The sequence below is a fragment of the Andrographis paniculata genome, unplaced genomic scaffold (assembly GCF_009805555.1).
Source record: "Andrographis paniculata isolate CXL003 unplaced genomic scaffold, ASM980555v1 Contig62END, whole genome shotgun sequence".
Taxonomy (NCBI): Eukaryota; Viridiplantae; Streptophyta; class Magnoliopsida; order Lamiales; family Acanthaceae; genus Andrographis; species Andrographis paniculata.
In genome coordinates, this window is record NW_026137598.1 from 7,611,076 (window position 1) to 7,624,510 (window position 13,435).

A 13,435-nucleotide genomic window follows, 5' to 3' on the forward strand; every position below is an offset into this window, starting at 1 on the left:
AAATCAATTTTAAATTTCTTTCAAACAATCTCAAATTATATGAATGATATAAAAATAATAAATATATATTTTTTAAAAAAAGAAATACATTTATTTATTTTTACAAAACAAACAAACCATGTAGATATTCTTCTTCACTATGTAACTTCAATCTTTTATATACAGAGACATTCTTCTTTTTTATTACTCTCTAATTTTAAATTATTTGCATCAGTTTTTTTTATCATCATCTATAATTTTTCCAAAAATACAAATACCTTTTCTTAGTTCAAAATTATTTGAGCTCCTCCAGCATCTATCATCTTGACTTTATTTAGATCATTTCCAACTAAAGAGATTTTTTTCTATTTTTGCGGGTAGGAAAAAAGCTGCTCCAACCCACCCTGCAAATTTTTTTGCAGAATTCATCAGCTGATTCCAGCGGGTGTATTTTTTAATATTTTTTAATACAATTATGTAAAATAAAATAAAATATAAAGAGAATATTTTTTAACCCTAAAAAAATGGAAGGTATAGTATGATTGGAGATGGGTCAGACCTTGCAAAAATGGAGAAATGTGCTATAGGTTGGAAATGGTCTTACACAATATATTTTTATTTATTTGGCACTATTCATTTTTCAAATAATATCATATCAAATATATTTTTTTTCTTACAAAATATTAAATTAAATATTAACTTTTTAACTTTTTTTTCAAATTTTCAAAAACCTAAAAAAACTTCTTTCTAAACAAAGCCTTGTTCTTCTCTTTTATCTGAACAATTTAATTAAAAAGATCAAGAAATGGAAATTGAGTGTTATTATTTTTCTTTGTACATGGTGTGTTTGTTTTGGATTGGATTTACACTATTCATTCAATTTTTTTCCTCCAAAAATATCAAATCAAACACTTATTTTTCATTTTTTATATTATACTAAAAATTAATTTTACATTCAAAACATCACATCAACACCTATTTATATCACATTATACAACTATTCAAATTCAAAATTTTTACTATTCAAATTTCAATTCAAAATCCAAACTCTCAAACAAAAACAGCCCTACTCAAATTCAGTCGCCAGCCAACGTTCTTTACTTTCTAGAATGTTTGGGTCACCTTCTTACACTGAGAAGACGTCCCTGGTAATATCAGTACAGCCTGGTGCTTTCTATCAAGTGTAATTTCTGAATCTTGCATTCTTGTTCCTTTCTATTTCCACAGTCCCAAAAATAAAAAATAAAAAATTCCTCCATTCAAATGGGCGATGATGGTAAGAAAAGAAGGCAATTGCATAGATCTACCATAATTTATAGGAATTGAGCGTATTTACAAAATTCTGCTACATACGATATATATATATATATATGTATAAGTAAAATACTAGTTTGATATTGTACCAAAAAAAAAAATTTTAAAAAAAAAACTGCTCCACATGTAAGTAAAAATAGATAAATAATGACAAAAAGCCCAAAATAAGAAGCTGGTAGGTGTGTTTGTTTTGGGATTGGATTTTCACTAATTCATCCAATTTTTCTCACTCCAAAAACATCAAATCAAACACCAATTTTTCATTTTTTATATTATACTAAAAATCAATTTTACATTCAAAACATCACATCAACACTTACTTATATCACATCATCCAACTATTCAAATTTAAAAATTTTACAATTCAAATCCCAACTCAAAATCCAAAAACACCTCGCCGTCAAGTTTTTCTTATGTCAACGTACAACGAAGTGGTCTGCCTACTTCTATCTCAATCATAACCCACGAAATGAAATGAAGTTAAGGAAAAGCATTTATTGTCAAAGAGCACGTGCGCACACGTGATCCAGCGAAGAAAGACCGGCAGCGGGTGCAGCGGTGACGCACCAACGCTGCAACAATAAATCCTCACTTCCCGGAAGGAATGGCTTGGTAGGTGTAAAAATTAGACTTGTGATCACGAAATTATAGATTCAACCCTCCAACGCCACAAGTCCCTTGCCATACGTTGTTCACCTAGCGTGACTTTTCCGTCGAACCTGATTTACAGGTAATTAAATTTGACCACTTTTGAAAAGCGACAGCAGATTTCCATGTTATCGAAAAAAAAAATAAAAAATCACACATGCCAAATAGATTAACGTCCAAGCTAAGAACCAAAGATATATATATATTATATGAACAAGCCTCGTGACAACAAACAACTACCAAATCAAACTAACTGCACCAGATTTCAATATGTAGTAGAGAATATGACACCAAACAAATAAAGTAACCAACAAACAAACAAACAAGAGTTAAGCTGCTTTCAACCTATACAACAACAACGCCACAATAGACTGCCTCCCACTCCAATATATATAGATACATATATGTATATGTATATCCGTCTCTCTCTGCCAAAAGGTTAGATCAACTTTTGATATTTCTTTCTTTTTTCTGATATCTAACAGAGATGGGTTATGTAGTCTAAGTCAGAAGCTCACCTCTATCATTACCATTGCCATAGCCATAGCCATCAGATCTCTCCCCATCATCATTGCAGTATTTTTCTAATTTTTCTCTTCTCTTGCCACAACCAAAGAGCCATTGGCATATGCATGCTTGTTAAAATTATACAAACAACAGCAAATTTTGAGAACAAGTCGTGGATATGAAGGACCCAATATAATCCAGGGGGTGTTCACTGTGGCAGGGGTATCATTCTGTTATTGCATGCTCCGCATGGATCCACTTCTCGATACAGACCTGCACATGATTATGAGTTATATGAGGTCAAGAAAATTGCTCGAACAATAGCGATTGAGTTAAATGTCTAACAAAACAGTAATAATATTTTAGAGGATCTTCTCAATGGTCACATGTAAACTACTACCAGAAGTGAAGTGATTTTCCTTGATCAGTAAACAACTAGTTCTTGTAATTAAACAAATTCAAGCAGGTCCGCAGCTATTCCAATGTCTTAGTTCGACAATGTTATCCTCATACAGATAACTAGTGTAACAAAGAACAGAAATCAATCTCAGATTCAGATATATTAAAACGTATTATTTGGACAGTCAGCAATGGAAAGGGACAAGATAGAAAAGAAATGAGAACATTCTGCGAGATAACTAGTGTAACAAAGAACAGAAATCAATCTCAGTTTCAGATATATTAAAACGTATTATTTGGACAGTCAGCAATGGAAAGGGACAAGATAGAAAAGAAATGAGAACATTCTGCAAGTAAATTTACAAATAGAAGCCTCAAGTTAACTGTAAGGGGATACAAATAGATGATAGCACGAAAAATGCACCAGAAATAATCAAGCTCAGGGGATATATATATATATATGAATATATTTGCATCTAACTAGCTAATCTTCAGTCAAAGAAGAACATGCACAATCATGAAACCATTTTCTAGAATTCTGTTATGGACATGTAAAGCACTTTGAATTTTATGCCCAACCCTAAACATTCACAGGGAAGTTTTTCTGATTGCAAGTACTTGACATATTGATAAAGATCAATAAGGCTATATTGGAATTGATGATGTTGGGAGAAAGGATTTTAAATCTGCTGCATATATCATTTTGCCCTCACTCGAAATTTGCTAAATTAGATTGGATTTTGTACCTCTTTATTCCTAGTCAATTAAAATCACCACGTAGGGTCTCTATTATAAATCCAAAACCTTGCACCCAAACAAAGTGTAAAGCATATCTAAACAACCTTTATTGGAAGAGCAAGACATTTTTCCAAAAAAAAACATGTGTCTCTTCAAAATGCTGAATTTTCATCTTGCCAAAGCTATGTATTACTAGAGACTAAACATGATCAATACATGTTTCATATATCAAGTCATGCCTAATACTTGTACATGTAATGCAGTGATATGTTCATTTCAAAAGGATGATTTATTGGCGTGTTCAAGATGGTGGTTTTGCATGAGAAAAGCAATAAATAATACATTTTTGGCAAACTTTCTGTACACAAACCAGACCAACCAGCAGAAAAACCTCATGGTATTCTTTCAGTTGCCTTTTATGATTAACAACATAGATTGAGGCAGTTAATAAGTATTAATCAGGCTTTAGAGAATGTTAGGAAATGCATAACTTGTTGCAATATTATATAACAAAAGGTGTACCTTCCAGGTATGATCTGCGAACTGTTACTTTTTGGATTCCCTAGACGTTTAGTTCTATTTTCATGTTCCTTCTCAACGCGCATTGCAGCCACCTCCTTCTCCATAGCAGCCACCTCTCGTCTCATCTTTTTGGCTTCAACTTCCATTGCTTTAGTCAAAGTGTCTACCTTCTTTGCTAACATCTGATATTATGAAAATTGAGGAATATTAGCACATCTACAAATTGAATTACCATAACTTAATAAAAGAAGAAAACAAACCTCAATTGCATCATCCTTGTCTTTCAAACTCTGATCCTTCTCATGTACTGCTTTTCTAAGTGAAACCACCTCTTTTTGCAATAAATCATACAACAACCCCGACACAGTATCATCTGTCTCTGCTACTGGTATATCACTGGTTTTCTCCACTTGAGTATCTTTCCATGTATTATTTTGTGTTTCAGTTTCTTTAGTTCCATCACAGGATTGGCTCTGCTTAAAATTCGGCCCTAATCCATTCAAGAGAACTTTGCTCCTGTCTGAAGACCGAGAACCTCCATCAAAGGACTTTGATGTACCTTTCGCATGTTTCAACACTGTACTGCTACCAGAAGATCTCAACTGAAATGATGGTGACCTCCGAGGTAACAAACCATTGGAAGTCAATTTTGATATATTTTCAGCTCCCCCAAGTGACTGACGACGTGAAGCACCATTGCTTGAGCTACGTCCATCAGATGGAACACGAGTTGTGGTATTTGGAGATCGCAAAGTCTCTTCAAGAACTTTCAACCGTGCTTGATATTTTTCCTGGGGGATAAATAAAAATCATATTTTTTAGTTCAAAAATTTTCTTGAATCTCCAATAGAGTTCACATGGCAATAACCATATAATATAAAGAAAATTACTTTCAATTGAGCTTCAGATTTTGCAGCTCTGTCAGCTATAGCAAGTTTCTCCTTAAGTTGTAGCATCTCTCCCTGACAGAGAGTATACTAGGTATGTAAGAATCTGAAGAAAAACTGACTCAATACAAAATAGAGACTGTAAGACAAGTGATAAGGAAAAGAGGTGCATATGAACCTGCAAGAATCTCCTTTCTTCTAGCCATTGTTTAACAGGCATAACCTTGTCATTAGAATCTTTCCATTCATTAGCTACCACAGTCGCCACCCTATTTGCTGTTACTTTGGCACGAGCAAGCTCCCTATCTAGTGTTTTTCTTTCTTCCTGAAAGAAGAAAAGAAAAGGACAAAAAGCCAAAAAGAAAAAAGAGAACAAACAACAAACAAGATTCAGCTTAGCAGGGTATAATCCAGTGCGCTATTACACAAATGAGAGAAATATTCATGTTTCTGTAAAGAAGATTACATTCAACTCCTGAACTTTCCGCTGGTAGTCACGTACAGCATTGGCAGCTGCACCACCAGCAAGCACTGCTTCTTCAAGCTCACGTACAGTTTGGGTAAGCTTTTCAACCTCTGCAACTTTTTGACGATGCATTTTATCCAATATCTTATTCTCTTCCTAATAAAACAGGTAAAGTCTCATGTTGGAGGAAGGAGAAAACAGATGAGAAATATTCAAAAGAAGCCTAGGTAAGGAAACAGCATAAAACTTACAATACCTGACAAATTTCTATTTGCTTCATCAGTTCCTGGTTCTTGTTTTGGAGATCATCCACCAGAGAAGCTTTTGCCAACGCTACCTGCACAGTTCTCTCAGCTTCTAGTAGAGCAGCCTCTTTTGACTTGGTGAGCCGGTCTAATGCTTTGTTATCATCTTGCAATTTTGCAATCTAGAAGGAAAGAGAAAGAGATTTAACTCAACTCTGGAAATGAGATTGTTAACGAAGTTAGATGACACAATCCATAAAGCAGAAACCTCCTGCCGAGCAAGTTTAAGCTCAGCCTCCAATGGAGCCAAGATAGCTTCAATTGGAGGCATATCATCATCTTTCTGGGCTGCATGAACTCTACGAAGTGTGGCTTCTGCCGCAAACTGAGCTGCCATGGAGGCCTTCTTTTCATCATTAAGTCTCTTAATATCAAGATTCTGCCCAAAGTATGTCCATAGAACATTAGTGTTTATAAATACAGACCGAATGTGAGGATGTGTGTGGAAGAAAAGTTTAAGCTAGTACCTTGCTTTCCAGAAGAGATTCTGTTAATTTGAGCTTCTCTTCCACCCTTGCCAACTCTTCAGTGGTCTAAAGAAAAGAAAGAAACTCAGAATTCACATATAGAGAAGAAGAAAAACTGCATTGAATGACCCCCAAGAAGAAAGTAAAGATCCAATAGTTTGAGGACATTATACATCATAGTGAGGATTGTAAAATCTGCAGAGTTGGCCAATTATGCATTTAAAACATGAAACAGACACATTAATACCTACAGCTCTACTTCCACCATACTAAGGAACTTATGATTCAAATTATCCCGTCCAAGTACCAATTACTGAACCCAAATCTCCCAGCACCAATGGCAGGTTCAGCATATTAATTGGATACTAATCACTCCCAGCACATGCATGGAGTATATGCTTGCATGATATCAGTGATTTTTCACAAACCTAGAACTTAGAAACCATAATGCAATGTTTTGTCTGGATAGTGCTCTATAATTACAAACGACACCTCAATCTAATGTTGACTCCGGGACAAACTATGATCATCTTACTCTCCCACCATAGTTCAATGGAGCTCAAATATCAAGATGTTCAAAGAAGCACTAACAAGCACCGTAAAAGAAGCTCAAGGAGCCTAAAAGCATGAGATGGATCAAGTGCAAAAGATGGGTACGCAATGACTTTGTTGTCAAGATGGCCCAAATCTCCTATTTCACTGAAACAGCAGTAGAATTAATTTTGTAAGTATATTGTCAATTACTTGAGCAAAAATCGCTTGTGTGAAAGAATGGTTATTCAATCTCAAGCGATTCAATTGGGTCATTTGGCATAAACAGCTTTAGCTTGGTGGGTCAGTATTTCCATATTATTGTTCCCTGTCGAAATCATGCTCTATAATTCTTAAGTGGGTCATCACTCATTTGACCAAACATGCCCTCTTTGTTGATTACAGGTTTTCATAAGCATTAAGGTCTACAAACTCCCTGATAAAGTATGTTAACATTCTAAAAGAATAGAACTATCAGCCAGTTAAATATGATCAATTAGAAGAAAGGGAAAAGCATAGGTAAACTTGATTTGAAAATTTATTTTATCTTGGCATTTGGAATCAGTAGCCTATGAGACGAGATGTCAGGAAACAATTTTAACCCGATTGTTTCCATTACTAGATGCAAATTTCCTGGAACATAAAATTCACATCTACAAATGCTTTTGACCACTTAGAAACAACTAAGAACGTTTGTATCGAGGAAGTGGAGTTAAATTGCCCCCCAAAATGGCAATATTTTCAAATTTACAGATTTCAACTTCCACTAGAATATTAGATTGCAAATATAAATTCAGAATTTGGTTTATAGATCCATCCTCACCAAAGAAAAGAGAACATAGTCCATATAATATATATGCATATCTATTGAACCTGTCATGGTATTGAGTATAAAAAAAAAAATGTTAACGAACCCATTTTAAAATTAGTATAAAATTTGTAAAGGTTAGGAGACATTCCCCGGGTACAAAATATAGATAATGAAAACCGGTGATACCTCTTCGACGGCTTTTTCGCGTAGCCTTTCGGAAAATTTCAAAGCCTTGATCTGAGAGTACGCTTCCCCCAACTCCCTTTCCTTATCTGCAAACCGCAGGAAGAGGCGCTAAAATGTCTTTCCAGATCCAAGTTATAACATCAACACATATTTATTTGAAATTTTTGAAAATTTAACCCATCGTGGCACCACATAAATAAATGACCACACTAAAGCGGCAGCGGTTCCCATCAAATCAGAGGCGAATCTAGTGGATCCAGCTGAAGAGACTCACCTCTGACTTCGTTCTCCAGTCGATTGAGCTCCAGCTTCACCGGATCCGAACCGTGCAGTAGATTTATAAACTCATCTGCGTCGAGGCTCGGCCGGACGGACGCCCTCCGCCGCGTCGACGAACTTTTCCCTCCCTCCTTGAACGACGCCGACACCATCAGCGGCGTCGTCGCAGGCGCATTGTCCCTTGTCTCTCCAGTAACCACCTCCGCCGACACGCCAATACCTCCCTCGCCGGAAACCTCCGCCATCGCCGATCTATTCAAATTTTTGCAGCGCGCATCAAATCTCCGAAATCCAACCTCACAACAAAAATGTGTAAATACCTATCAATCTACACAATCGAAAGGAGAAACAAGGCGTCCGGAGAGATGAGTTCCACAAACAGCAGCCTGCAGTGGGTACAATCAGTGTGAAGATAGGAGTATCTTTCTAGAGAGAGAAAGGGACAGAGAGGATATTGCAGTTCAAATTCATCTATCTTCTCTCTCTTACGTTTCTCTCTCTACGAAGAAAACAAATTTTAAAAATAAAAAATAAAAAAATATACAACCGTCACTGTAACTCTGTTTCTCAGCGATCGACGGTGCACTTTTATACTTCCCCAAAAATCGAAATGACCTCGTCACCCCTCGTCACGCGGATATATAAAAAAGAGAGTCGGGGTACAATTGTCATTACAGGAGACACTCGCCGGCGCCTTCCAAACTACTACTTTAATTTAAATGACTCTCCAAACTTACAAAATTCTTACCACAATCAAAACTATCTAAAGTAAATTTACAAATCCAATGGTAATAACTCACTGTCTGTGTCTTAATTCTGTAAGCTTCATAAATGGACTCGAGGAAAGTAAGTACAATTATGTTCTTTATTATTTAAAATAAAAATAAAAAATGTACTGAATTGATAAGCAGTTGAGAAGATCCGTTTTATAAAAACTGATGATTCATTACAACGACACAGCAATAGAGACAATAACCAATTAGTTAATTGTGTTTAAGCGACAAATGGTGCCTTTAATTCGATTTTAAGGTTATTGCGGGCACCGCACGCAAACGTATGGGATCTCCCATCTGATGTTTTTTCCTGGACCTGAAGACCCGATGGATCCTCACCATTCATGGAGTTGGGGTCCATGGATTTCCCAAGTGTCGCTTGGTGTTAGAGAGACTTGTTTGTGGAGGGGATTGGATTTTGGTTTAAAACTTAAATATTAAAAATTTTGAATTTGAATATTTTATTATGTGATATAGATAGATATTAATTTGATGTTTTAAATACAAAATTAATTTTTAATATAATATAAAAAATAAAAATTAAATATTTAATTTAATTTTTTAAAAAAAAATTGGTGTATATAGTACAAATTCTTTCAAATCATTCAGTCAAACACAATAGAATAAATTTATTTTCAACGAAATGGTGAATTTTATTTTCGTTTTTATTTTTTCGAGTTATGTTCGATTAATTTTTTACTAAATTGATAATTAACATGAGTTTATTAAAAAATTTCGAAAAGCCTGGACCACAAGTCCGTGTTAGAGACACACCATGTGGAATTGGATCCCGACTAATTGCCAAGATTCTTCTGGACTTTGGAGTCCAGGGAGGGACTGTTGCATACTTCCCCACTACTATTATTAATTTTAAATACACATTATTTACTTATTACTAAATATTTGTTTGCCTGTATTTTTTTTTATTTTTTTTTTACATTTTTAGTAATATAAAATTTTTAAGAAAATAATATTTTTGTAAAAATATATATAAACTTAATCATATTATGAATTTATGATCATCTATTAGTTAATCGATACATAAACATTTATAATTTCCCAATGTGATGGTTACATAATTGGTTGTATTTTGTTTGATTTCAAATCAAAATTATCATTATTTTAACGATAGCAATAGAAATATATTTTTATTTTTTTTTATAAAATATTATATGAAAACATATTTATTTATTTATTTTTAAAAACGTTATTATGCCTATTGCTTGTGTGTGAAAAAATAAATAAATAAATAAACAATAGTATATAATATATGAATTCGGGTGTGTTCGTTTGTAGAATTTTGATAAAATTCTACTATTCATCTAAAAATTTTCCTCCAAAAAATCAAATCAAACACTTATTTTTCATTTTTTATATTATACTAAAAAATTTTGAGTTGGGATTTGAATAGTAAAAATTTTGAATTTGAATAGTTGTATGATTTGATATAAATAGGTGTTGATGTGATATTTTGAATGTAAAATTGATTTTTAGTATAATATAAAAAATGAAAAATAGGTGTTTGATTTGATTTTTTGGAGGAAAAAAATTGGATGAATAGTAGAATTTTAACAAAATTCTACAAACGAACACACCGAAATGTACAACGATAAATTTTAACATGTAAATAATAAATACTAATTAATAATAATAAGTTATTGTGAGAATAAAATAGAGAGGTGAGTGGAGCAGAAGGAGCAATATTATATTTGCACCGTTTGGGCGACATTGCTCTTACTTGAAGCATTCTTTAGTTGTCCTTAGAAGCTGCCAAGGCCACTGCGATTGCTACTTTTGCAAACCAAAAACGCATTTTTCCACAAAACACGCTTACTGTTCTGTTCTGCCCATTTCATTTATATATTTGCTTTCCAAGGACAAAACGACGCCGTTGCTTTGCAGAAATACGAACCAGATCATGATATTCAGGATCATTTTAACAACCTTTTTTTAAAAATTAAAATAAAATAAAATAACCTTTAATAATAATAATAAATTAAAATAAAATAAAATAACCTTTAATAAAAATAATAATAATAATAATAATAATAATAATAAATATGCTGAGTATTATTTATTCACAGGTAGACTTCCCTGTCGGGCATAGTTTGCAGGTATTATATAATGACATCATTTATATATGCTGAGTATTATTTAGTCAAAATATAATTTTATAAAAAAAATACAAGTTTATTCATATTATTTCGAATAATTAGCATGATGATGATACTTATCATTACATGTGTCTTCACTAAATACTGGTATTTTATTTTATTTCACCAGCCGACTCACCTAACATCCTTAAAGCTGGGGAGTAAAATAAACAGCTAATTATTAGTTAAATATATTTATGGTATTTTCTAAACAAGTGATAGTAATTACAAAAAATAAAATAAAATGGCAGTGGTAACAAAGGATAATCTGGTGGTATGATTTAATATGTTATATTTGTATTAATTACATAATTTTTTATTTTATAAAATATTATTTATTATAAATAATATAATATATATATTATTCATTTAAAATATATCCAATATAAGTGTTAAGCACAAAAAAAATAATAATAATAAATAATGGCAGTAGGATTCTGGATGGATCTGGATATAAGCTAAACGGCCCAGAAGTCGGGCAAAAAAGAAGTCGGGCCAAGCTTAAAGGTCGGGCGCAAACAGGCCGAATTCGAGAGTCGGGTATGGTAAGGTCTGTTGTGGAGATGAGGCAGGATAAGGTCGGGCGTAATGAGGTCGGGCAGTGAAGTAACATGTGGAGGTCGGGTGAGAGAGCAGTTCTGGGGCGGTTAGAGGAAGTTGCAACTGGCGAACGGTTGGAGGAAGTTGCAACTGGCGAACGGTTTTTGAAAGTCGGACGTAGTAGAACGGTTGACACACGTGTCAATAGAAGAGAACTTTTGGGGCCGTTAACAACGGTTATGGTAACTGACCAGATAGCGGTTCGAAACGTTTCTTCAACAGGGTTATTTAAGGATCCGGTGCTGTTCGAAAAAATCATCTTCAATCAACTTCAACAAAGCAAAGTCAGATTTGGGGATCACCACTTTAAATTTCAGTCTTTTATTTTCCAGTTTATTTTCTGTACCATACAGTGTTTAGAGATTCCTAATCTCAGGCACTAATTAATCAAGTTTAAGGATATTTTCTATATCTTTGAACTTTACTTTATTTTTGTTGAAAAATTACATCAACAAATTGGCGACCACAGTGGGAGAAAATTGCTGATCCATATGGCAAATTTTCAATTCCACAGTACAGCCGTTGGCTTTATCACGGCAGAAGAAGCTTCCCAACTACGGGCCGAATTGACAGCAGGTTTTCGGCAAATGTACGACCAGCAGATAGCAAATCTGCAGGCAATACATGACGCAATGCAAAACTTGATGGAGCAATCAAAATTCATGTTGAATTCGGTTCCTGCACCGCCAGAAATGTCATGCCCCCAAACGGACAACGCCATTCCTGAGCATATACCCAGTCAGACAGACTGGAGACAGGACCAAACAGGAGGACAGGCCCGACCAGGGACGACCGAATGGACGGAGACAGGTCGGCAGGATCACGACGCCTGGACGGACCATGGTCGGGAAGACCACACCGACTGGACGGACCATGGTCGGGAGGACCACACCGAATGGACGGACCATAGTGACAACCACACCGACTGGATGGACAAAGGTCGGGAGGACCACGCCGGCTGGACGAATACAGATCGGGAAGACCACGTCGACTGGACGGACAAAAATCGGGAGGACTACGTAACCTGGACGGATACAGGTCAGGAGGACCCCGCCGAATGGACGGATACAGGTCAGGAGGACCCCGCCGAATGGACGGACACGGGTCAGGTCGCCGACCATAACTTTTCAGGCGAGCAAAAGAATGACAGAACAACAGTGGCCGAAAGGAGGAATAAGTCGGACGGGAGTTTGAATACAATGGTAGTGCAAGATCGACCAACGTCCAGGCCAGCACCAGTCCGCGATAAATGGAGGTCGGGTCCAACGTAGCCTCAAAGGATGGAGGTCGGATCTGAGGCTGACGTAGCCTCGGATGCTGACCTGCAAACTCCTAAAACATCACTGAAAGTGATGTTTAGGAGTCTTGAGGAGGAGGCTTATTGTTAAGCACAAAAAAAATAATAATAATAGATAATGGCAGTAGGATTCTGGATGAGTCTGGATATAAGCCAAACGGCCCAGAAGTCGGGCAAAAAAGAAGTTGGGCCAAGCTTAAAGGTCGGGCGCAAACAGGCCGAATTCGAGAGTCGGGTATGGTAAGGTCTGTTGTGGAGATGAGGCAGGATAAGGTCGGGCGTAATGAGGTCGGGCAGTGAAGTAACATGTGGAGGTCGGGTGAGAGAGCAGTTCTGGGGCGGTTAGAGGAAGTTGCAACTGGCGAACGGTTGGAGGAAGTTGCAACTGGCGAACGGTTGGAGGAAGTTGCAACTGGCGAACGGTTGGAGGAAGTTGCAACTGGCGAACGGTTTTTGAAGGTCGGACGTAGTAGAACGGTTGACACACGTGTCAATAGAAGAGAACTTTTGGGGCGGTTAACAACGGTTATGGTAACTGACCAGCGGTTCGAAACGTTTCTTCAACAGGGTTAT

General features: G+C 35.6%; 1 protein-coding gene across 1 annotated transcript; it reads right to left on the minus strand.

Annotated features, from left to right (window-relative positions):
- Positions 1-2,185: 2,185 nt before the first annotated feature.
- On the minus strand, positions 2,186-8,591 carry LOC127261130 (microtubule-associated protein 70-1-like). The gene is made up of 11 exons (XM_051289336.1): positions 8,035-8,591; positions 7,761-7,846; positions 6,233-6,298; positions 5,974-6,144; positions 5,717-5,887; positions 5,461-5,616; positions 5,173-5,319; positions 4,998-5,069; positions 4,368-4,898; positions 4,108-4,289; positions 2,186-2,721 (listed from the first exon to the last, which is right to left on the minus strand). The coding sequence occupies exons 1-11, from the start codon at positions 8,282-8,284 to the stop codon at positions 2,682-2,684; spliced, it is 1,872 nt and encodes a 623-aa protein (XP_051145293.1). The 5' UTR covers positions 8,285-8,591; the 3' UTR covers positions 2,186-2,681.
- Between the last annotated feature and the right edge of the window lie 4,844 nt (positions 8,592-13,435).